The 26,598-nt window shown below is 48.1% G+C and overlaps 1 protein-coding gene across 5 annotated transcripts in view; it reads right to left on the bottom strand.

The window, feature by feature from the left end:
- The window catches only part of CEP192 (centrosomal protein 192), a 2,773,731-nt gene that overhangs the window by 820,799 nt on the left and 1,926,334 nt on the right, over positions 1-26,598 (bottom strand). For all 5 annotated transcript variants that reach the window (XM_069620824.1, XM_069620822.1, XM_069620821.1 and 2 more), the window contains one exon: positions 5,693-5,872. In XM_069620824.1, coding sequence (XP_069476925.1) covers positions 5,693-5,872 — 180 coding nt within the window. The remainder of the gene's footprint in view (positions 1-5,692; positions 5,873-26,598) is intronic.

Genomic DNA, 26,598 nt, shown 5'->3' on the forward strand with positions numbered 1-26,598 from the left:
CTGTCTCCTTGTGCGTTCGTCCTTGCTCGAAGGGTGCTCCGCCGTTTATCTCTGTTGGGAAGGTAAAGGGCTGTTAGGTGTGCGTGGTTATTGTCAATTGCCTGACTCTGCCTAACCCAAGTGTTGGGACATGTCATGTACACGGCTCTGGTGTTAGTCTGTTGTATGTTACCATGTAAGAAAGTGTTTGTGTGGGAAAAGGGAGTGGGGGATAGAGCTTGTAAGTATCCTACAAGGTAGGATGGGGAAAAGTTGTTACAGGGAAGGGGAAACCGCATCTCAACCCTCAGTGTCCCACTTCCACTCCCCAAAGACCCCCGCCCAGGTGATCCCTCCCCCACTGGTCCACCCCCCAGGAACTGGATCCAATAGCGATGGCCGTGTCCTGGCAACCTGGACGACAGATCTCCGGGGACCGGGGGGGGGGGAGGGAGGGGCGGTGAGATACCTTCACGTTTCTCACAAATCTTCCTTTTATCCCTTCTGCTATTTCCAGCCTTGCTAAGCCCGACCAGGTATTATATAATTGTCCACCTTTGGTTCAGTGTCCTTGAATCCTGCAATAAAGCCCTACAGCACCCATCGCTCCAGACCCTGCTCCGGTACTGAAACTTTAATTGGACTCCTCTACATCATAAGCAAACATGGTCTGTGTCAATGCTTTCCAGGCCTCAACTGCCTTGCTCTGTTCATGCATCCCTTTCCGCAGCGCTCTTAACCACACTGAAGTCTCTGCTAGCAACAACCTTTTCAGATCCTCCCACCAAGCCTCTAGTTTGGGTCCTTCCCGCACCCTCCATGCCATCGCTATTCTGCCTTTCACCAGTATGAAGATCAGACCCTTCATTTTAGAGGTGTGCATCCCACTTCCCTCCGCTCGGGAACAGTCCTAGCAAGCAAAACTCTGGGGGCCATGTCTGCTTCCGAATACCCCGTCTTGCCACTTTCTCAGGCACCGGTGACAAAATTTCCCAACCACTGGACATGTCCAAAACAAGTGCATCATGTCCACCCCCTCCTGCGCGCATCTTGGGCAGGGATGTGTTCCTCCCTGCCATGTAAGATAATCTGTGTGGGGTCACATATGCCCTATGTGCAACATACAGCTGGGTTAGCTTGAATCTGATGTTTCCAGACCTGTTTTGTATACCGCAGTACCCTCCGCCATTCGTCATCTGTGAAAACTTTCTCCATGTCCGTCTCCCAGTTGCCTCGCACCTTCAGTTCCAGCGAAGAACAGGACATACAGTCTATAGAACATGTGTCTCCCTTGTGACACATCATATATTAGTGTCTCGTTGGTCTCCACTTCCTCTTGCGGACCCAACAATCTTCTCCTAATCTTCCTGACAAGTCACCCACCGTGGCTATCCCTTTGCACTCCCAGTTCTTCCTATATTGCCTCACGACTCCCGGTTCTCCAATAATTCCTACAGGAGGAGTTATGTTCAGAGATAGTGTTCCCAGGTGCTTTTAGACCCTGCGCCATATGTTCTTGCCAGTTTTCAAAAGCCCAGAGGATCTTTTTAAAGTGAGGACTTTCACCCAGAGCACTTAGTTAAAAAAAAATCGCCCTAGCATCAGTGGCAGTAGCAGGGTGTCCTGCTTAGCCTCGACTCCCAGCCAGTTCACTATAAATTGTAGCTGCCCAGCTAGGTAATAGTACTCAAAATTAGGTACCTTCATCCCGCCCTCAGCATAGTCTCTCTGCAATGTGCGCAGACCAACTCTATTCCTCCCTCCACAGGAATTCTCTCGCCATTGTATGTAATTGGCTAAAAATAAAGCTGCTGGTATATTATCCTGGGAGGATAGCTCAGTGGCAACGTGCTCGCCTTGGAAGCAAGACGACACGAAGCAACAAAGGTTCGATCCTCAGGTCCGCACTTAGAAACCTCTGGGTATTTAAGCGCATTATAAATATGCAACTAAGACAACAACAAAAATAAAATTCTATAATAGCGCCTTGATGCCCCCGGGCTGTGTGAGCGCTTTAAAAATGCAAATAAATGATAAGGTATGTTAATGAAATACAAAAAGGCGTGGGAGTACGACCATCTTCAAGAGAGCTGCTCTGCCTGGTACCCCCGAGGCAGTTTCTTCCAGAATGCCATGGATTTGACCACCCCCTCCAGGGCCTTCCGCATGTTATCGCTGTGGGCGTCCACCGGGTTGTGCAGGTAACAAAAAGGTGTCAGTCACCCAGTGGAGGCCCAGACGCAGTAGTTGCTCCTCGTTGAGACCTCCAAGCACTGCAAGTGAAAAACAGGATTTCTCCGGTTCACCCTAATGCTCGAATACATGTCGAATTGGCCAATAACAACCAGTAGGTATGGTAAATTATCATCTGGCAGACTTATGATCTGCGTATAGGGAGATCAGGTGCACTTCCCCATCTATCGTGATTCCAGCTTCCGTGTACTCCTGTCTGAGGAACACAGCCAGTGGTTCCAATGCTAGGATTTACAACATCAGCACAGTGGGCAGCCTTGTTTAGTACCTTTATGCACCTCCCATGCCTCAGAGACCAGTCTGCCCGTGTCAACCCGTGCCATTGGTGCGGTGTAGATGAACTTCACACATTGCAAAAAGGCCTTACCAAACCCAAATCGTACCAGGGTTGCCAGCAGGCAGTCACAATGGACCGAGTCAAAGGCCTTCAATGCGTCCAGTGAGGCCACCCGCAGTCCTCCGCTAGATGGTTAGTACTATCTATAACATGATGTAAACTTTGCAGGTTCCAGGTGGTGCTGCGCCCCGGGACATAACCAACCAGTCTGGTCCAAGTGGACAAATCCTCCTATCACCTTCTTGAGCCTATACACCAGCACCGGTGTCAGTATTTGGGACTCCTGATTCACCATGGAGAGATGCCTATATGACCCACAATTCTGTGGGGGCTTACCAGACTATATCGGTACTAGTCGCTTCCCGCATGCTACTGGGCAACACTCCCAGGTTGTACGATTCTAAGAAAAAACACCAACAATCTGGGTGCCAATAGTTCTGTATAGGCTTTATAAAACTCCAGTGGGAGCCCGTCCAGCCCCAGAGTTATGGAGGTCGGAAGTTCCCTTATCACTTCTTCTAGCTCTTCTAGCGTCAATGGTGCGTGTACCATATCCACCTGTTCCGCCGGTAGCCTTGGTACGTCGATTTGGGTTACAAAAACAGCCACCTTTCCGTCTCTCGCAGCCACGTCCTCAGAGTATTGGGATTCGTAGAATCTCGAGAATACCTTATTGATCCTGCGTTGGGTCTTAACTGTTTCCCTGTTTGCGTCAGCAATAGCGCTGATCATATCCATTGGCTCCTCTCACCTACACAGCCATGCCAACAGTCTACCTGGCTTGTCCCCCTCAGCTTGCAGCCTTCTGGTGTGTATTGGAAAATCTAGTCTTCCTAGTCTTTTCCATTCTCCCATGCATTTTTGTCTTGATCTCAGCAGTCCCCCCCCCCCCTCCAACTCCCAAGATGCTCCTGATCCATACTTTACACTTCTGTCATCTCATTTTCAACAGCCTCCAAGGCCTGCAATATTTCCTTCCTGAGGCCTCCCATTTTCCCTATCACCAATTACTGCATGACAACTTTTAATACGTCCCATAGCGTGCTGTTCTTTGCTATGCTGCCGTGTTGGTGTCTAAGTACAACTCTATTTGTGCCCTCAGGTATTCATTAAAAACCTCATCCTCTGGGGCTTCTGACCTGAGCCGCCAGGCAGGTATCCGGAGTCTCAGGACAGTGTCCAGCCATATTGTTATTAGCGGTGCATGGCCAGAAAGGGCCATAGCCTTATATTCTATTTGTTCAAATTCTCCCAGGGTTTCTCTCCCTATGATGACTCTCGTGTGTACTGCATGGTGGGCTGGAAAGTGTTAAAAACCTTGTGCTTCAACATGCGTTTCCCTCCAGATATCCACTAGCCTGAAGTCCTGAAAAAGGGATCCATGGGCTCTGGCCGGTGGTGCAGTTTTTAATTTTGCTTCGGACCCGTCCAGTCCACCGTGGCATCATGGTTCGGATAGTATGTGTTTATGAAGCAGACGTCCCTGTTTTCCCACAGTCGTTGTACCACCACCATTCTACTCTCATTGTCCCTCCTTTACTCTAGTAACTGAAAGGCCCACCCCACCCCCCGGAACAATCCAGATGAGGACACCCCTGGCATAGGCAGAAAAAGGCAAGCCATATAGCTTGCCACCCCATTTCCTGGCTACGGCAGCTTGTCTATCAGTTGTGAGGTGCGTTTCTTGCAGCATTGCCTATTGTATGCCCATCCTAACCAAATAGGTGTGTATGCGCAAACATTTCATATAATTATTAAGAAACCTGACATTCCAGGTGACCATACCCACACCGCTATCTCTTGGCATAGATGTAGTCAGCCAGGCTTGTTACTTCCCACTGCCTCATCCAGCTTCCCAATGCGGCTATCCTTTGCACATTCTCCTGCAGCAACCAAGACTGTTCTGCTTCCCAAAAACCATCTTCCCTGGCCAGCCCATCCTTATCTGTCTCCCCACTCTGAGCACTCAAAAATCAACACCAACTCCTTTTCCTATAATGCCCACTGACATCCCAGTGATCATGGTCCGACATGTCAAATAACCCTCCGTGCCCCCCAGTCTCAAAACCTTGCTCGCCCTCACTCCCGCCAGCCCACCCACAACAACCATAGATACAACCACATGACTATATTTGTGTACATCTTCTGGCTAACTTGAATTATTGGAGTAGTGTGTGTGTCTAAGTGTAGCCCTACGGTGCTATCACACCTTCCTGAGATTAAGCCTTACTGCAGTGCTACCCTACATTGATTGAGTTTGGCTAGACAGCGTCTTCTCCGAGCAAATTATAATAGGGGGGCCTCTCACACTCCACCCCCAGGGTGGATTCTGAACGTCTATCTCAACACTAATCAAGAGTGAGTCTCTATGATTTACACACCATCCTCCGTTCACATGCATCATGTCTCCCTTCAGATGAAATGCAATCAACGAGAGATGTGGCTCAAAGGCCGGACTTTTAGGAGCATCGAGTCCCAAGAGTGAATGGAATACTCTGCCAGGGACTGACCAGGATAAAAAAGGTATTGCATGGCTTGTGATCTTCCGATCAAAGACTACCTTGATATAAGCCCCAATTCCACTCCTGCACATATTAGAGGTTGCATACAAGGCCATGTTTAAGCCATCCATCCTTTCTCCATTCCCAGCCTCCTCGTCCCAGATGCCCTATCTAGATGTCATGCCAGCACATCCAAACAATGTTCTGTTTTGACAGGATTTCCAACAAAAGAGGACTACATTACATGATGTACGGTGAATTAACTGAAGATTCCCTTAGGTCCGACTTAATGACTATGCATTCACTGGCAGTGTGAGAAACGTATGATAATGTTCTAATGCAATATTTTGCAGTGTATTAAAAATGCTATGCTATTTATGAAGAATTACAAATCGATAGTAACTAAAAGGAACACTATTTTTCACCAATTCCTTTACTAGCAAACTCTCTCCCCACCACTTTCACCAATGCCAATTGCACAACTGCTCTTTGTCAAATGACCCTCCCCCAAGCCAAAACAGGTGAATGGTGTTACAATATATTCACATTAAACTATATTGTAATACAGTCTTTTTAACAATTAACATGTTTTGTCAGTTAACATTTTAAATAAGAAGCTTACAGTAAATTTTACTCCTGGTTGCGATGGTCGAATCCCAGAGTGTTTAATTTCAAGCTTGGCAAACATACAGCTCACACGCGATGGAGTAAACATCAAACCGATCTCGCGGTCCCCACCTGGTTGAATGGACACTTCCCGGTTATGTGTCAACCGTTCTTCTGGACCATAGGTACTATGAAGCTGTTTAAGTCAAACAAATGAAGCTTTTTAGGAGGACAGCAGATTAAAACAGCAACAAAGTAACTAGAACAGTCCTGGGACAAATTAAAATGTATAGACAAGAAAGTTTGAGTTGGAATAATAAGCAAGATCTCTGTGTTCAATGAAGATAAAGGTAAGAGGCAAGGTCACTGAAGAAGAAATTATGATGCCAATATGCATTAACAAATGTTATAGCAGTGTGTGAGTTAAAGGCTGTGCAGCTTCCAAAGCCAATATTTTTTTTAAATCCAAATTGCTAATGGTTACTTTTCATAATATTTAGAGCAAAAGGGGTGACAAAGTTGGGAAAATGGAGACACCGGTTTTCATAAAGCCTTGCTACTAGAACTTGTTGGTCCTACTTTATAAAGAATAAAACCAACTATAGTCACTCAATTATAGAGACTTTGCACATATTCACTATCTTGTACGTGGCAAATGATTAAGCAACCAGCACTGGGAGAGCAGTGAATCAGATTGCCTTGTTTGCTGGCCAAATTCTCTGGTAAAGCCACATGTTTTGAGCAAGCTGTTGCCTTCCCGCTCCACCTCAGTCTTTCCCGGGCCCCCTCAAATTGATTTTAATTTTGGCTATTAGGTGGTGCATAAGCACTGCCTATAAGCCCAAATTATTGCATTTGAGTACAGCTAGAAGGGAGATGGAAACATGAGGTGAGAAAGAAACATGAGGAGGGAACACTTGTGGGTGTAGCATAGTTATTTACACCACTCACTGACTTCCCACAGCCATGCTAATCCATATGGCTTTTCCCGCCAACTACCTGCCCCTAACCATCCAAATACAACCTACTGGGATCTCTGAGTGAGCTCCATCAATCAAACATCATACCTTTGTCTGCCAGTGTTTTCTCTAAGTAGTCGAACAAGTTACTCTCTTACCTGGTAACGTTCTTTCGATGGGATGATCCGACAACGTATTCCATATCTATGACAGTAATCACCACAGCTGTGCTGCTTCGGAAAATCTTTCGGCGTCTGCGTCGATGAGCTATCCTCGAGGGCCTCCGTCGAGCCGACGTCACCGGATGTTATAAGTAGGAAACAAGATGCCCGTAGCCACAGTTGTATTTTTTCCCCCCCAGAACGCGTGTCACCAATCTTCTGCCAGTGTGATAACAGAAAGCCTTGCGGAAACGTAAACTGCAATCGCATAAGAAATTCTGTAGCGGGATAGGCAGGGAGCAAGCGATCTGAAATACGTCGTCGGACCATCCCATTGAAAGAACGTTACCAGGTAAGAGAGTAACTTGTTCTTCGAGGGGATTGGGTCCTCCGACTTATTCCATATCTATGACAGACTCCCAAAATTGGTTCCAACGTATGGAGGAGGGAAAAGAATTTAGAATAAAGAAATTTAGAATGCCCAATCAAATTGCAGAGTAAAGGACCGCCTTGCCAAAGGCCAGATCCTGACAATGGATAGAATCTAGAGAGTAGTGTCGTACAAAAGTATGGACCGAAGCCCAAGTGGCTGCTTCACAGATGTTACAAATAGGAACACCCCTCTGCAGGGCAGTAGAGGCAGCCATACCCCTAGTAGAATGGGCCCGTAAGCCTACCGGAGGGTCCTTACCCGCCAAGAGGTAACATTCAGAAATTGCCAAGATAATCCATCGAGACAAAATCTGCTTAGTAACAGCTTGTCCCAAACGCCTTCTAGTGCAACCTTTTAAAGAGCTGATCATCCACCCTGACCCGGGACATGCGTGAAATGTAGAAACTTAAAGCTCTCCTAGGATCTAACCTATGGAGCCTCTCCTCGTCCTTACCAAAGGACAACCCTGTCCTTATGAAGCACAGTGAAGGGTGGCTTAAAGTGCCTGTAACTCACTCTGCGAGCGGAAGTGACCGCAACTAAAAATACCATTTTCAGGGTTAACAGTCTTAAAGGACAAGAATGTAAAGGCTCAAATAGAGCACCCATTAGAAACTTGAGAATAAGGTTCAAATCCCTAACGGGCACCTGGAAAGGTGACGGAGGGAACACATTAGTGAGCCCTTTCAGAAACTGAGAAATTAAAGGAATTTTAAAATAAGAACACTCCTCAGACGAGCGCTTAAATAGGGACAGCGCCGCCAGGTGACCTTTAATGGTACCCACTTGCAAGCCCTTGTGGGCTAAAGAAAGCAAAAAAGACAGAACCACACGAATGTCACATGAAAAAGGATCCACATTCTTAACCCTGCACTAGTCGCAGAACTTTCTCCAACGGCACCGGTACAGGGACTTTGTTGCCGGCCGTCTGGCCGAAAGTAACATTTCCATCACATCTTCAGGGAGGTCCCAATCCTTAGACCTCAACCTTACAGAAGCCAAGCATGAAGGATGAGGGATCTGACCTCTGGAAGGAGAACCTGACCCCCTCCCTTGAGAGCAGATCGTCTCGGTAGGGAAGACGACGTGGAGGGCCGATGGATAAGTCAAGAAGGTCCGGGTACCACGTCCTCCGGGCCCATGCCGGAGCAATGAGGATCATCCGGGAACTGAACCTCTGTAACCTCTGCAGCACTTGCGGGATGACAGGGACTGGAGGAAATGCATACAGCAAATGGAAGGACCACTCCACCACGAACGCGTCTCCTAAGGCTCCTCTTGGAGGAAATTCCTGCGAGCAGAACCTTTCGCACTTCCGGTTGACAATGGAGGCGAAGAGATCCACTTGAGGGGTCCCCCAAAGGGCGAAGATCTCCAGAAGAATCTCCTGAGCCAGCTCCCACTCATGAGAGACCGTGCTCTGCCTGCTCAGAGTGTCCGTCGTCTCGTTTTTGTCTCAAGCCAGATGAACTGCGAAGATCGAAATTCCCTCCTGGATGGCCTAGAACCAGAGCTGCATCGCCTCCCTGCAGAGAGGTAGTGGCCCTACCCCCTGCCCCTTTTTTGTTGAGGTAGTGCATGGCCACTGTGTTGTCCGTCAGAATCAGGACATTCTTTCCTCGCACATTCGACAGAAAAGCCTTCAGGGCAAGCCGAATGGTCCTCAGCTCCAACAGATTGATATGGAGTCTGGACTCCGACGGAGACCAATGACCGTCGACTGTCAACTAATTGGCATTAGCTCCCCAACCTGTGAGGGATGCATCCGTCACGATCGTCACCTCCGGCCACGGTAGCCAAAATGGAGCCCCCCCCCTCATCAGAGTGCCTTTGTCGGCCCACCACAGAAGGTCCTGATCGACCGAGGGCGGCACCTGAACGGGGTCTGACATCCTGCCAGAGGACTGTGACCACTGAGTCTTGAGAGCCCATTGCAGCGATCACATCCGCAACCGGGCCTCTGGCACCAGAAGGCTACAGGATGCCATGAGGCCGAGCAACCTCAAGAACTCGAAAGCCGGGAGACTCTGGGCACGTCGAAACTTGTGTACCATCTGCTGAATGTGAAGAGCCCTCACCTGGGGAGGAAAACACTGCCCCAGGGATGTGTCTAGCACTGCACCGATGTACTGGAGCCGCTGAGTTGGCGTCAGGTGGGACTTCTTTAAGTTGCGGGAGAAGCCCAGCTTGTGAAGGGAGTGGCAGGTCAACCAATCGTCCAGGTAGGGGTAGACGTGAATGGTGTCTAGTCAAATGGTCGACAGACAAATGGTCGACACAATTTGGTCGACAGGACAAATGATCAAATTTTTTTTTTAGGTTTTCGTTTAGGGAAAAAAAGGGGTTTTTAGCAAAAAAAAAAAAAAAAAGGGGGGTTGGGGGAGAACCCCCCCCCCCAAAAATGTGTAAACAAAAAAAAGAAATTCGATCATTTGACCTGTTGACCTTTTGGTGTCGACCATTTGTCCTGTCGACCAGTTGACCTACAACCGACGTGAATCCCCCCTTTCCCGAGATACGCTGCCACCACAACCATGAGCTTGGTGAAAACCCTCGGGCGGAGGTCAATCCGAACGGCAGGAACTGAAAGTGCGAATCGCCAACCGCGAACCTCAGGTACTACTTGTGCTTGGGATGGATCGGCACATGAAAGTAAGCGTCCTTGAGGTCGAGAGACACCAACCAGTCCTGAAGTTGAAGGGCCTGGAGGACTTGAGAGAGAGTAACCTTCTTGAACTTGTCCTTCCTGAGGATTTTGTTGAAAACGCGCAAGTCCATGTCCAAGTCTTTTTTCGAAATCAAAAAATAAGGGGAATACCATCCCTTGTTACTCTGCGCTACCCGCTACAGGCACCAGCTCTATGGCGCCTTTCTCCAGCAGGAACTGAATTTCCTGCGCAAGGAGCAGATCCGGACTCTTCAAAGAGAGATTCCCTGGTGGATTGTCGTGAGGCCTCTGCTGGAAAGGAAGACAGTAGCTGTGGGCTATGATCTCCAGAACCCACACTACTGAAGTAATGGCACACCATTCTACAAGATGCTGCGCCAGCCTTCCCCCCAACCGGCGAACCATGGGACATGGCCTCATGACTGAGCTGAAGCGGCTGCGGCATTGCCTGAGGGTAAAGAGGCAACTGCCCAAGCAGCCTTCGCACCTCGAGTACCCTGTTTTCCACCTCTGGCAGTCCTACGGTGGCCCCTTTGACTTGCAGCTCCTCTCAATCTACTAAAGGATGAGTAATATCGAAAGGAACCTCCCCTCCATTGCTGTCCCCTACGAAGCAAAGGCGGAGGTTGGCGAACTGCCGCGCTCAACGACTTTGCTGCAGCTTTGGAGGTCTGCAACCTCTCAAGGCTCTCGTCAGCCTTGCTGCCAAAAAGATGTTCACCATCAAAGGGCATGTGGAGGAGCCGGGCTTGTACATCATGAGCAAACCCCGACTTCCACAACCACGCAAACCTGCGTATTACGGTGCTCGCCGCCATGGACCGGCTGACACAATCTGCCATGTCCAGACCCGACTGAACGGACTCACACATGGCATCCTTGCCATCCTGCACCATGGCAAGAAAAACATCCCGTCCCTCCCCTTCGGGAATATGATCAGCCGCTAACGAAATACGTTCCACAGAGAGTGCGTGAAACGTGACAAGGCACATACAGAGTTGGCTGCCTGCAAAGCCATACCCCCTGAAGAAAACACTTTCTTCGCCCAGCCATCAAAACGCTTGTCGTCCCTATCGGGAGGGATGGTAGGGTACGACGCCTGCTTTGCTGGGGCCGTAGCGCCTGCACCACCAAACTCTCCAGAGTGGGGTGCGTGGTCAAGTAGCAGGGGTCGCTACTGACTGGATGGTATTTTCACGGCAAAGACTTGCTCACTGCCGGAAGACTCTCCGGGGCAGTCCAAGCCGCTGCCACCCTTCTTTGCAAGGCCATATGGAATGGCAGTACCGGGTCAGTTGGCGGACCTTGGTCGAGGATATCCGTCAGGTCATCCTGCAGAAAATCCATTGGTGGCGCAGACCACCCCAAGTATTCCGTACCCTCGACATAAGGCTCCGGTACAAGGACTCAGCATGGGTGCCAGGCTCAGGCCTACAGAACTCCACCTCCGGAGAGGTGTTCAGACCACTGGCGTCGTACAGTGACTGCCGCAGGTCTTCAATCTGGCTATGCTGAGACAAAATCTCATCAGGTACCTCCTCAGGAACCATACCTTCCTAGCGTGGCGCCGACAGCATCGACACAGTCCTCGAGGGCGGAGCCCCGAGCGTGTCCTTCGACAGCCTAGGTGCCGATGGCTTTCTCAGAGGCGGAGCGCCGCAGGCGTCGATGTCTTCTTCGAAGACTTCACAGGCTCCAACGGTCACAAGGGCGTCGAGGACCGGTACCTGGAACGGGCAGGTCGAGAGCGACCAACCTTGTCCGACCGGGACCTCGAAGGCGCCGGGTGATCCCGACTAACACTCGAGCTCGAAGGCGTGCGAGTGGTGTCTCTAGCACAGTCACGGCTGGCGTCTTTCGACGGCGTGGACGGACCGGAGCCCTGCGAATGAAAAATCGCCATCATCTCCTGCCGAAAGGAATCCCATTCGGCAGGAGTGGAATGCTTGTTGGGACAAGCAACCTGCCGACCGGCGCAGTCCTCGGACGAGGAAGGCGACCGGTGACAGCACTTCCGTGAGTGCCTCAAAGAGGCAGAGGAACGGCGGGACCTACTCCGGGACCGAGACCCCCCCGGACCGACGACGACGATGCGGAGAGTCGCCCATCGAATTGTCAGTCGAAAGGCCGGCGGACTTAGACTTCCGGGGCTTGGCCACCTTACCTACAGAAAGCTTCTTCTTACGCTCCTGCAAGGCCTTCAAAGTGAGCGACTGGCAGTCTACACAGTCATCTGTGTCGTGGTCCTCACCGAGGTGCCAGAAGCAGGCGTTGTGCGAATCTGTCAACGACATCTTGGACCCGCATTCCCGACACTTCTTAAAACCCGGTGCGGGGTAGAAGACGAAGACATAGATATTCACAAACTAACAGGTTCGAGGAACCGAAAGAACAGAACTCAGAGTCGAGGCGTGCCGAGATATCCGAAGCGAACACGTTCGCAGAAAAAACAGAACTGAGGCTACGGGCGTTGTGCGTCCTACTTATAACATCCGGTGACGTCAGCTCGATGGAGGCCCTCGAGGACAGCGTATCGACATCGATGCAGAAAGATTTTCCGAAGCAGCACAGCTGTGGTGATTACTGTCAGATATGGAATACGTCGAGGACCCAATCCCCTCAAATGCAGAGTTACTTGCTTAATTTCAGCTGTCTATACGCCACTCATGTACCAAAAATGTTTTATCAGGTGTTACTCAAGCCAATTGATTTATATATCTGTTCCCTGCACGGAAGTCATGTGAAAAACAGTCATTGACAACGCAAAACGTTTTTGTTTGTGTATATTTATAGACTGGTATTAGCTAATCCCAAGGTAAGCACACCATTTTCAACTGTTGCCAACTTATGGTCATATAGTCCCATTATAGCAGTGTCTGGCAAATGCCTATCTCATGCCTACACAAAATCCCAAACTGTTGACTTTGCAATGCTTACTTCTTTACCGGTGACTCTTAATATCCCTGTCACTGTAGCTTCTCCTTGCCATGCAAATGGAAATAGTTCCCCTTGCCATTTTCATGGCAGCCATCTCCAATGTAGTTTTCCTTCAACAGGAGAAATGTCTTGCACTCTCCACGCAGACAATTCTTTTGCCCAAAAAGTAATTTACACCCCAGACGTTAGGTCTCGTTGCTAATGGCCATGCAAAACCACCTCAATATGTCTGCAGTCATAAAATCGAGGCATGTGACAATTTATAGTGTCAGAAAGAATTAAAGGAGGCTCATGTTAAGGACAACACATCATCGCACAGATCAAAGCATGCTCGCTGTACTTTCCAAGTGCCCTAAGAAACCTAAGATAGCTGTGGTTGGTGTGGTTCACAAAACAAATTGAATGTTCTCACATTGCATTAAAGGACTGTTAGTCTTGTTTCTTTTATAGAGACTCCACCAATATCTATTGTGTTTGTCTTTATCCTGCCACCTGCCCTGCAGTGCCCGGAAAGTGGTAATCCATGTTCAGTTCCGCTCCCTACACCAAAGGCTTCTTTGCCTGTGGGCCAGTTGCTGTTGTAAGGAGCAGAATTCCACTATCAGTGGCCCTGTAAAAAAGCACCACATGCCAGCCATGAAAGTTGGTGGTAAAGTAGTAGATATATATGCAATATTTATTTTTTTTTTTGGGTGACACTGGTATGCTCCTCTTGGTCTAAACAAATGACATCCAATATTGATTTGCTCTACAAAATATAGCACAAACATGGTATTTAACTGCAGGTCAACCTCGCAACAATACAATAATTAAATACATATTTGAGCATCAGTTTATTTTAAATGGCAAACTAAACTTTGAACATTTTATCATATTACTATTTTGTTTTAATTGCCGGTCATTTCAGTGGACTTTTTTTCTGTCAAAGGCAATTTATTGATTTTAAGTAAGGGTACCAAGAGATCATTCATACATTAACAGTCGTTACCTTGATAATCCAACAACAAAACTAGTACAACCCCTGCCCCAACTCCCAAACCTTCACCAATCCTGATCCATAGCAACTTAAACCATTATCAATTGCTTTGTCCACCAAAAGGTAGAAGTCTAGAAGACCAGGGCGGAGTACCAATCGTCTGTTGTGCGCCTTCACAATCCCAAATCCCTTTTAATCCAAACTCAACCACTGTTCAAAGCAGGGAAAGGGTGAGAAATCATAACTCACATTGGGCCAAATCGTTAACTCCCTCTGCTCCTTGGTTGCACTTCTGAGTTCCCACTCTAGCCCAGCACTTCTCTGTGTTGCAAATAAGTACATTGCCCGTAGGCATGGGGGGCATGTTCCAACTGTAAAGTCTGTAGCGAGAAAGGAGAATAGGGGACCCCATTTTTTGTTAAAGGAGTTGTGGTCGCCTTTCAAGCTGGTAGTTAGTTTCTCCATTGCTAATACGCTCCATAACGTATGCCACCACAGGTTATGTGGTGTATCAGAGTCCTTCCATCTTGTCCCAATGGCTGGTTCTGCCACTAGGAGCACTGTAGTGACTATGTTCCCTTGAGTGGAGTGGAGATCTCTTTATGGGGGATTCCCAGTAGGACCGCTCCTGGGTCATAGGGGAAGGCTGTTTCACCAACTCTTGAGATGTAAGACAAAACCTCCTCCCAAAATGGTTTAATTTTCAGGCAACTCCAACAAATGTGTCTCTAAAGTATTCATTTGTAGTGGTCTCTTTCAGTGTCCCAAGTATCTGAAGTGTCATACGTCACCTCAGGACAAGAGTGTATGCAGTCTCCATATGCTGAACTGAGATGCAAGAGGCCTTCACATTCGAACAGATTCTCCTCAGAAATTCCATTGTTAAGCTCTCTTACCCATGCTTGCATATATGGCAATTTCCTGCATTTTTCGGAATGCTTAAGGATTATATATATATATATATATATATATATATATATATATATATATATATATATATATATATATATATATATATATATATATATATATATATATATATATATATATATATATATATATATATATATATATATATATATTTATTGGTTATTAGTGCTTTTGAGGTGCCCATCTGTGAGATGCATTTTTCAAACTCAGTCAGGTCTCTTATGGCGCCTTAACTCATTTTCTTTGCCCATGACCCAGTGTCATATTTGATAGTATTGGAACCTCTCCCCTTCTTGTCTTTTAAAGTCAAGTTTGCAATCATTAAATCATTTTACCTCTTTGTTCCTGAGCATATTGCAGCACACCATCCACTATTTTCCCTCCATGGAGGGAAAGAAACCAGGATTATCGTGAATGGGAGAAAATGGGGAAGGAAATGTGGACAATCCAAGTGTGATCGCTAGCTTATCCCACATTCCAAAGGCCATTTTAGTTAGTTATTGGGTTAACAGAGGGATTCAGAACATGAATTTCTTAGTTACCACAGTGCTCGCCACAGTGGTATGCCTCCCACCGCTGTATCCAAACTCCATCATTCTCTATCCAATTCTACTTGATACCATTTGCGCTTGATGCAGAGTTGGGCTGCCTTATAGTATACTTGCATGTCTGACTTTGAAGACGCTCCTGATCCAAGCCAGCAGTTAGGATTCGCCTGGAGACACCGGCCTTCTTCCCTCTCCATATTAAGCACATAATGTCCTATTTTAGTTTTTCCAGATCACCCCTTGGAATTTGTATCAGGGGCGCTTGAACAGATTTAGAAGTCGAGGCAGCACCCTGATTTTGATTGCATTAATCCTTCCACATCATGAAATATTAATTTAAGTCCAAATCACCATAGCATTCCTAATTTATGCTATTACTGTCAAATAATTTGCTTCATACAACTTTGCAATGTCAGCAGCTAGGTTGACAGTTTGTATTGGTCTATTTGAATGGGCAGATATTTTGAAACTTGTGCTGTGTTTGGCTGTGGTACTTTGATTTAACATTTGTCATGGTTGATTTTAAAGCCCAACACTGCTTCATATAGTTCCAGCTCCCCCTGCTTTCATTGAGATCTCTGGATTCCTAAGTGGCAGTAGCAAAAGGCTCTTACCAATGCAAACAGTAGTGGTAATAGGGCACATCCTTGTCTCGTTCCTCTACTTCTGTGGAAGGGGTCTGATATATCCCGGTTAACCCCGACTCTAGACGTTGATTGTGCATAGATGGCTAGTACACACTTAATGAAGTTGTCACCGAACCCCAATGTGCTAAGGACCAAAGACAGAACGTCTCAGCTCACCTGATCAAAGGCTTTCTCAGCGTAGTAGTGCCTGTTCGCCCTCAAATCTTTTTGTCTCATCAATCAGGTGTATTACATTTCTTATACTGTCGTAGGTTTGCCTTCCTTGAACAAACCCAGTTTGATCTGGGTGAATAAGCTTAGGTAGCAGCGGTTCTAATCTGTGAGACAATAATTTTGCAAAGATTCTCTTATCTAGGTTCAACAATGCAATGGGCCAGTATGAGCTGCAAAGTATGTGATCTTTACACCGCTTCGGTATTACACCAATGATTGATTCGCTCATAGATTATGTAATCTTGCCAGAATTCAACACTGTGGGCATTGGCTTCAAGAATTCCCCACTAAAATCTTTATAAAACTGTGTAATTAACCCATCAGGCCAATTCATTTTTAGTGCCTTTAATTGCCCTTCGAATTTCTTCCATTTTAATAGGGCTATCTAATTGCCCTCTTTCCTCTGCACCAAGGCTTAGTAGAGAAGCCTCTGAAAGATATTGGCGGGCTGCTTCTCTACTCTGTAAACCGTGTATATCATTTCATAAAATGTTTTGAAGGCTTTGCACACTCAAACACTGTTTTCAAGGGATTTAACATGTGCTATTGCTTGCCTTGACCTTAAGGCGTGCGCCAGGTATCTATTATATTTGTTTAATTTTTCATATGATGCCTGTTTCAGTCACAGTAGATTTCTTTCGGCCATGGACAATTTGTCTGAGTCCCTCGCTGCAGTTTGCTCCCTTAGAGTTGACCGATTTGATTTTGAAAATTTCTTAAATGCACCGGACAGACTTAACTGTATTCGGGCGCAGGTGTTAACTATATATCATCTGGAAAAGAGTGTGAAAAAGTTGCAGACGATCTGCGGCCCACCTAGATTATCTGAATAAAAACGTTTTTAACTTTGCTCTAAATAACTCCCTAGTCTGACCTGTCTGAATCTCCATCGGTAGCCGATTCCACAGTTTGGAGCAAATACCCCAATCCTACTGTCACCCTTGGAGACTCGTCTGGTCCGAGGTACACACATCAGCATTTCACCTCCTGACCGTAGATCTCTTTTGGGGTGATAACAGCATACTATTGTGCTGAGATACTCTGGTGCCAACCCATTCAGACATCTATACATCAGGCAGGTGAACTTGAACTTAATTTGGTCATCCACTTTTAACCAGTGTAAGGATTTGCATAGACCAGACATGGGAATAGTTAGTTTCTTACCTGCAACTCCATTTCTCCAGCATTGGTATCTTTCATGGATTCACATGCTTAGAATATTCCCCGTCGTCAGACTGGGACCCCTCGGTACACATATATAGCCTTTTCCTGTAGGAAAACTTCCGACACTTTTGTGTCCTATCTACGTCCTTTTAGGACACGCCTACACATGCTCCGTAGGCCGTCCCAGTATAAGAGGCCCGCCCCCGCGGCTCCACTTCAGATTTCGGCCCCTCCAAAGTAGGAAGGGTTAAACTTATCAAGCAAATACATGGCATTCCGGGGAGGCTGGCGGGCGCATGTGAATCCATGAAAGATACCAATGCTGGAGAAATGGAGTTACAGGTAAGAAACTATTCCCTTCTCCAGCATTGGATCTTTCATGGATTCACATGCTTAGAATAGATTGTATAGCAGTAACACCTGAAAACGGCGGTGAGAATGTAATGTAATATACCCTCACCACAATACACAATGCATAGGTACACCAGAAATAAGTTTACTCATATAACTATACCCCCAGAAAGCATACGGTCACCAAAAGGTAGAAAAACAAAACTCTCCACAGTGTGGAGCTTACCTTATTGAAACAGATGGCGCAGGACTGCTCTTCCCATTTGCAACTCGTCCGCATGCTGCCTGGCAAGGCAGTAGTGGCGGGTAAACGTGTGGGGCACGGACCATGCCGCAGCCTGGCATATGGCTGTTAGCGGAATTCCTGCCCATAATGCTGCTGAGGAGGACGTTGATCTCGTACAATGGGCTCTAGGATGCCCTTGCAGCGGCCTTCCGGCCTTGGAGTGGCAAAACGCAATCGTCGATGAGACCCATCGAGCCAATCCTTGCTTAGAGATTGCTTTTCCTCTCGTCGACGGACCATATGCGATGAACAGTTGTCGAGTAGACCCGAGTTCCTGTGTACGATGTAGGTAAAATTTCAGGGCCCTCTTAACGTCCAAGGTATGAAGAGCTTTTTCTGCTGCCGATGATGGGGTCGCGAAGAAAGTAGGGAGAACAATGGATGAGTGTTTGTGATACACTGTAGGAACTTTTGGGACGAATGTAGGATTAGTTGCCAGGACCACCTTGTCTTTAAAGAATCTTAGGTATGGCGGGTCTACAACCAACGCTTGCAGTTCCAAGATTCTCCTAGCTGATGTGATAGCAATTAAGAATGGCAACTTCCACGATATGACTTTCATGTCCGACGTGGCCATAGGCTCAAAGGGTGGTTTCATTAAGCCTGCCAACACTATGTTGAGACTCCATGTTGGTGGGAAACGTTTTACCGGGGGAAAATTTTGAAATAAACCCCTCATGAAGTGTTTCACAAGTCTGTCGCTGAATAGAGGAGACGACTGTCTCTTCCTCGTGAACCTAGAGATGGCCGCCAGGTGCACCTTTATCGATGTGAAAGATAAACCCCCCTCCGCCAAGAGAAGCAGGTAAGGTAGAACTTGCTCCGGAGTCACCTTCAACGGCTGTAGGCCTTGTTGTCCTCGACACCATACACAGAACCTCCGCCACTTATAGGTGTAAGATTTGTTGGTAGAAGGGGCCCGAGCCACCTGCAGAATTTTCTGACAATCCTCTGAAACATCTAAGGCACCGAACTCCGAAAAGTCAGGAGCCAGGCTGTAAGGTTGAGACTGTCCGGGTTGTGATGCCACACCGTGCCTTTGTCCCGGGACAGTAGGTTCGGGACTCTCGGAAACGCTATTGGATGTTCCAGCGACAGGTGAAGCAGGTCGGAAAACCACGGTTGCCGCGGCCAGTACGGTGCCACTAGAATTAACCGGCAACTGTATCTGCGTATACACTGTACTGTCCTCCATATGAGGGCAAACGGAGGAAAAGCAAAGGGAACATGTCCGTCCATGGGAAGGAGAATGCCTCCCCCATGGACCCCTCCTGAGGCCATCTGCTTGCGAATTGCTCGCATTTCTTGTTTTCCTTGGTTGCGAAAAAGTCCAGTAGGGGGTGACCCCATTTCTCGAAAACTTTCATCAGCTGAACTGTGTCCATTTCCCATTCGTGTATCTGGGCCATCCTTCTGCTGAGGGAATCTGCTTGCGAATTTCTCGTTCCCGGGAGATGGTGAGCCACGATGGAAATCTTGTGCTTTAATGCCCAATGCCATGTTTTCTGGGCCTCTATGGAAAGAGTCCTTGATCGCGTCCCTCCTTGTTTTCTCAAATAAAACATGGCCGTCGTATTGTCCGTCAGCACTCGTACTCTCGATCCCTTGATGTGTGGTAGGAATTCCTTCAAGGCCCATTGTACTGCTCTGAGCTGTAACACGTTTATGTGTAGGAGTGACTCCGTTTGAGACCAACGACCTTGCGTTTGAAGACTACCCATGTGAGCTCCCCATCCGGTTAGGGACGCATCTGTGACTATGGTTCGCTGGAACTCCGATTCCTGTAGGGGTACACCATTCTTCAGATTGTGGAAACTCTGCCACCACTGAAGGGTCCGAAGCAGCTTGTCATCATTTATGGTTATCTTGTCTGACCACGATCCTTGGGCCTGTGTCCATCGGTCCGCGAGGAATTCCTGGACTGGACTCATGAATAGGCGACAGTTTGACACCAGATGGATGCAGGATGCCATGGCTCCTAGGACCGAAACGTATTTCCTCACTGAGAGCCTGGTGGTTCGTCGTAGTCGGCTCGCCAGCTGATTGAGTTTTGAGGTTCTGTCGAGGGAAGGCTTCACTAACCCCGACTGGGTCTCAAACTGTACCCCCAGGAACACCAACGTTCTTGATGGCCGCAGAGAGGATTTTTCGAAGTTTATGGCAAATCCCAGCTGTTGTAGAAGCTGCATGGTGGCTTGCAAACTTGTGTTGGTCGACGCTGGGGAGGATCCCCTTACCAGCTAGTCATCGAGGTATGGGTATACGTGGTGGCCTTGCTTCCTTAGCCAGGCCGCTACTGGGGCCAGGCATTTCGTGAACGTTCTGGGGGAGGTCTTGAGCCCAAAGGGAAGAACCGTGAACTAGTAGTGAGTCCTCCCTATTACAAACCTCAGGAACTTCCTGTGTTTCCGACACATTGGAATATGGAAGTACGCGTCCTATAAATCCAGGGACGCTAGAAAAACCCCTTCTTGAACGGCTCGGATCACTTCTTGCAGCGTGAGCATTTTGAATTTCAGGCTCTTTAAAGACTTGTTGAGATTGCGTAAGTCTAAAATGGGACGCCATTTGCCGTTCGGCTTTTTTACAACGAAGTATCTTGAGTAGACTCCTTGACCTTTCTGTGATGTTGGAACTAATTCTATCACGCCCTTTGCTAACATGACTGTTACCTCTTGTTGCAGTATCCTCAGATGGGAATGAGCGGTGAACGCAGGTGGAATGTGCGGAGGGCTGTGCTTGATTTGTAGAGAGTGCCCGTTCCTTATAGTGTCCAGAACCCATTGATCCGTCATTATTCGTTCCCATTCGTCGACATAGGCTGATACTCTTCCCCCCCAGAACGGTGTGGTGTTCGTCATTGCTGATCTTTATTTTGCTTGTCTCTCGACGACGACGGATAGGATGGTCTCTTCCTGGACGTCTGGAAGTTCCGGCGTCGGTTTGCAGTTTGGGAAGCACACCTGTATCCCTGGGAGGGGTAAGCCGACCTACCAAAGGATCTGTCTCCCGACGCAGAGAATCTGGAATTACCTGAAGCCCCTCTAAAGGGACGAAAAGACTTGTAGCTTCGGCCACTCTGGAGGGCCCCCAATGAACGTGCCGTGTCCGAGTCCTCTTTCATTCCCTTTAGGGCCTCGTCTACCTTCTCTCCGAATAGAAGGTCTCCCTCAAAGGGCATATATCTAATACTTTGTATTGTACCTCTGGTCTGAAGTAGGTACACTTAAGCCATGACTGTCGTTGTAATACGACCCCATTATTGACTTGCTTGAAGCCCGACTCAGCGAGGTCAACCGCGATGTTTATTGCGCGATTGGAGGCTTCCTCATCCTCTCGGACAAGTAACATGGCTGCCTTCCTATGCTCTTCCGGAAGATGATCCAGCAACAGCGCCAGCCTGTGCCATATTTCTCTGTCGTATCTGGCTACAATAGCCAGAGAGTTTGAGCCTTTACTGTAGTTGCTCCCACGGATAGCACTTTTTTGCCAAAGGCATCCTGACGTCTTGCCTCGTTTTCAGGCGGAGTCGTGCACTTGTGCTGGGCCTTCGCCTTCCTCGCCGCTGCCGCCGACACAACCGAATCAGGCGTTGGTTGGGAGGATAAACACTTGGGGGTAGACTCTGGAGCCTTAAACTTTTTCTCAAGGCGTCCTTTCACTGCCGGCTCCGAAAAGGGGTGACGCATTGTCTGCAAACCCTCCTTCCACACGTGGTCTAGTATGGGTATTGAGAACACTGACCTCCTTCTCTTACCCATGTGGTCGAACAAAAAAACAGTCCTTTTTCTGTTCTTCCTGGGACAAACCAAATTCCTTACACGCCTTCTCCATCATAGAATGGAAGGATGCAATGTCGTCCGGGGGGTGGACGGGTGAGCTGGGCTTCTTGGGGTTTCTAACTCCACCTCTGACTCCCAGGTTGGATCCCTGGAGGGGGGATGATGAGATATCCGACATGGCTCCCCTGTCAGACTCCGAATCTGGGAGCTCACCTTCCTCTTGCGGTACTAGTGGTGCTGAGATTGGCGTGCGTAAGTGCGTCGGTGGACGGGACGGGCCTGTCGACGGGTGACTGTGGCAGTTTTACCTGAGGTAGTCTCTGGTCCAACGACTGTACTAAAGACTGACGCGTGGACAGAATCTCCAACGACAAAACAGATTGAGGATTGAGAAGAGGGGCAGACACCGGAATTCCGGATCCCCTCGTCGTCGACTTGTCAACCACTCGTAGCCCGAGGTCTGTCAGGCCAGCTATTTTCCCGCTCTCGTCCTCCCCCGAGGACAGCGACACAGCCTGTTCCTGCAGTAAAGTATCCGGGGGGATCAGATCAAAAACATCAGGCCTCCAGGCTTCCTGTAGAACCTCCGTTGACGAGGCCACCGTCGCAGTCGTTGTCGGTGGGACGGTGGATACCACATGCGTCAGTGACAGGGTGGAGGCCGATGACTGGACAGCCGTCGACGGTGGCTTAGCAGGTGGTTTAGGCGGTCCCGCCTTTTCCACACTTGGCCTGCCTTTACTCGACTCATGGTCGATCTATGGTGATCGCCCGAGGAGGATTTCGGCCTTTCCTTGTCATGCTTTTTTGATGAAGATGACGATTTTTTCGACGAGGATTCTCTAGCTGAATGACTCCGAGATGACTTTTTCCGTCGGTCGAGATTTCTTCACCGGTGGTTCCGACGAGGCAGCGCGGTGTGATGTTTTCGCCGATTGTGTGGAGCCTACCTCCGAAGGGGGGTATGCCTCCGCTCCATCATTCAACCATGCCACCAGCCGTCGATTTCGGTCTTTGAGGGTCTTTTGAGAAAACCCTTTGCATATGTCGCAGTTATCAGCCGAATGATGAGGGTGGAGACAGTATAAACAATCCATATGTCCGTCCCCCTCGTAAACTTTTTTCAAGCCGCACGTCGCGCACGGACGGAACAGCGCTTTTCCTGACTTGGAGAAAAATTTCCCCCAACTCCAACTACACAACCTTGTACAAAATAGTAAGACGACGCGAGGAGATCCCACTACTTTGGATACGGTTCAAATCTGAAGGGGAGCCGCGGGGGCGGGACTCTTATACTGGGAAGGCCTACGGAGCATGCGTAGGCGGGTCCTAAAAGGACGTAGATAGGACACAAAAGTGTCGGAAGTTTTCCTATAGGAAAAGGCTATATATGTGTACCGAGGGGTCCCAGTTTGACGACGGGGAATATTCTAAGCATGTGAATCCATGAAAGATCCAATGCTGGAGAAATGGGCTCTCTTCCTGAAGTGTCCGACCAGCCAAACTGCTGCATTCTGGGCCTTCTGTAATCTATTAATCTGGCCTATGGGAATGCCTGCCAGTAGGCTACTGCAGTAGTTCAAGTGGGAGTTGGTCATTGCCCCCCATCACTACTGCCTGGTCTTCCTTCGGGATGTATGGCAGCACATCTCTCAACATTCGGCGAGAGTAATGTACTGCCTTTACTTTGGCCCCTCAAATGGGCTTCACTGCCCAGGTTTTCCTGCCAAAGGCACCCACGATTTTTCCTTGAGTACTGCAATTCCTAGTTAAGGATCTGAGGTGCCGGCTTTGGTCTTTCGCCCGTCAACTTTCCCTCTGGGCCCAAATAAAATCAGCTCAGTTTTCGGGGCATTCAATTGTAGTGGATTTCCTGCTATCCATATTTGATTTCTTCCATACATTGGTTCATCTTCTCCAATGTCTCTTCTAGATTGACTACCTCGACATAAACCTGGGTATCATCCGCATATGAGTGAAACCCTACCTCATGCTTCCTCAATATGACGAGCACCGGGTGGATGTAAAGGTTGAATAACAGTGGCAAAAGTGCTGAGCCCTGAGGGACTCCACACTTTAAACATAATAGCTCGCAAAGGAAGCCACCCAGGGTGACCAGTTGGCTCCTGTCTTTCAGGAAGGATCCAAACCAGTCCACCACTGGTTTTGATGCCCTCCCAACCTTCTCTATTTGCTGCAGCATGATTTGATGGTCCACCGTGTCGAAGACCACGGATAGGTCCAGCATCAATAGTACTGTAGATTTACCTCTATCCGCGGCCTCCAACAGGCCATCCTGGAAAGCAGGCAGGACCGTCTACGTCCCGTGCTTGGGTCTACTCTGGATTGCGGTACGTCCAGTAGTCCATTGCTGTCTGCAAAGGACTGGAATAGGCCACATACCACTTTTTCTAATATTTTAGTGGGACAGTACTGGTTAGCTATCGGGCGATCATTTTTCAAAACTGAGGGGTCCATATGGGCTTTTTTCAAGAGTGGTTTAACGAATGCTTTCTTCAGGGCCTTGGCGACCTGGCCCCCCTCAAGTGACTTATTAACAAAAGATGTTATAAAGGGGGGTGATATCCCCTACCAGGCGTTTCGCCGTACATGCCGGCATCGAGAATGCTTGATCACTAGTTTTTATCCTTAGCTTCCAGTGCTCTAAGCTCAGTCAATAGTTTCTCATTCTCCGCTCTTCTAGTTGTTGCCAATTGGTCACCTCTGAAGTAGTCGCTTATCTGAATTTGTATTTCATTGCGAACTACAGGGTCTCCATGTAGCTGGCTAGGGAGTGTCCAGTGTCTGGTCACGACCGGAGTATCCCCCCAAGCTCTAGTCTCATAATAACCAGAATATGGTGTGCTATTGTGATGGTCTCCATGACTACTTCAAGCATCCGAGTCCTGCAGTGCTTGTAGGTCAAATATGTTATCAATTCTAGTCTACACCGTGTGTGCATGTGCAAAGGAGAAATCTTTCTCCTCTTAGTGGATCTCCCGCCATCAAATTCTTGCTTGAGTTTGAGGCTTCTGCCCCCTGCGATTAATTGACCAAACGAGTGGTCCAGGTGTCCGTTATATTGAAATCCCCTCCTAGCAATATCTTGCCTATAGTGTTGAGAGATTCTCTTGCTTTGAATTGGGTGCATCAACCGATGCTAGTGTGAGCGGTTTTATACCTATTCTGCCTGCAACTACCTGCCATTGGGGCCTTGCACTACTTTTTCTACTTCTAATGCTACTTGCCTTCTACAAAGAATCACATGTTATGTTCTAGTTGCCTTAGTCTCTGGACCTCCTTATAGCTCTCCAAAAGGCTACCTTTCTGCAGCATGCAAATCTTATTTCCAAGCCCGGGATTTTTAAGCATCTTCCTCTGGGCTCCCCGGTTCTTTTATCTTAATTTTGTTCTTTCTTGAAACTGTACTTAATGTGTTTGTCCAAAGGGCCAGTCGTTCCGCTTGTGTGTCTGCCGCCTGGTTGGGTATACTCTAATTCAGGAGCACACGTTCCTGTTCCGGGCTACAAATCATGCAAGTCTTGTGTTGCAATTAAAATCTCAGACCAGTGCATTTGTACCCGATGACGCTCTGCATTAGTTTCTCTGTGATTGATCACATTGTGAGGAAATCGACTATCAGCAGGGTGGAGGTGCGCTTGCCTTTTTTTTTGTTGAAATGTTAAAAGAAATTGAAGTATGGTAGATAAACCTCCGGAAAATGTGTGGGGCTTATTCGCACACATTTTCCTATGGTCACTGCACTACCTACACATAGACATAGACCTGTGTACACTGGGTGGACACAGCCTACAGGCGCAGTCCCCCGTCATATTTAGTTGGTATATGACAGCCAGGAATAAACCATACCCCCTCAGAAGGGGGAAGGCAAAACCTTCCCTCTGCCATGGTTAGCCTAATTAACCATTAACCAACTAAATTAACCAACAAAGGCTCCATAGATCTGCCCTGTCCGTTTGTTTACCTCTGCTGCTGGTGGCAGCTTTGCATACTATTCAGAGTGTAATGCAAACAGGCCCACATGGGGAATGGATGCAGCGGCTAACAAAGGAAACAGAAAATCCCAACCACCTTTGATATGCATCTGTGTCAACCTGAAGCCAACTGCCACCCATCAGTATCAAGGGTAGTGAACTGTCATGCCTGGGACAGCTGTATACAGTAGCCATCCCTGCAGGAGGACCCCATTCAGAAGGTACGAGAACATGGTTTATAGAAGACAAAGTCTGGTCTTGCCACAGCTTCAAGGGAGACCTGCAACTTTAATCTGGAACAGAGAGCTCAATTAAACAGAGAGAACATTTGATCCACAACAGACAGGAAGATGGGTGGAACTTAGTATTGCATGTTTTCACCCCTGTACCTTTTTTGTTGCAAAGCACTATGGTTATGACCTCATGAATACAGGAGATTGTTGTTGGAGACCCAGGATTGGTTCATTAAGGGTAGGCTTAGCCTACACCAATCACTGTGGCCCATTCGGCTTTAAAAGAGGGCTGAGCACCTCTTTTGGGGAGATCTGAAGACTTTGCAAGGAGTAACAAGAAGTACTCGGCACTGTACCCTGGCTGAAGGTACAGTCTGCCTTACATCTTCCACCAGCGAAGGAAGGCCAGGCCTTCCAAGAGGGAAGCAATCTCCCAGAGAGCAGAGGGAGAAACAGAATCCAGAAGAACCTCCAGCAGCTCCAGAACCGGTACCCAGCCAGCACACAGCATGCCCTGCTAGGGTCTGCAGCATGCTTCCTGGGTGGGAAGTGCCATTGAGTCTCTGAACCAAACCAGGACAAGGCAGCTGCCTGCAACACTCCTTAGCTTTGGGCCGTCCGCCTTAAAGGACAACCCGA

This window comes from Ambystoma mexicanum, chromosome 5q (genome assembly GCF_040938575.1).
Source record: "Ambystoma mexicanum isolate Mex_15411 chromosome 5q, UKY_AmexF1_1, whole genome shotgun sequence".
Classification (NCBI taxonomy): Eukaryota; Metazoa; Chordata; class Amphibia; order Caudata; family Ambystomatidae; genus Ambystoma; species Ambystoma mexicanum.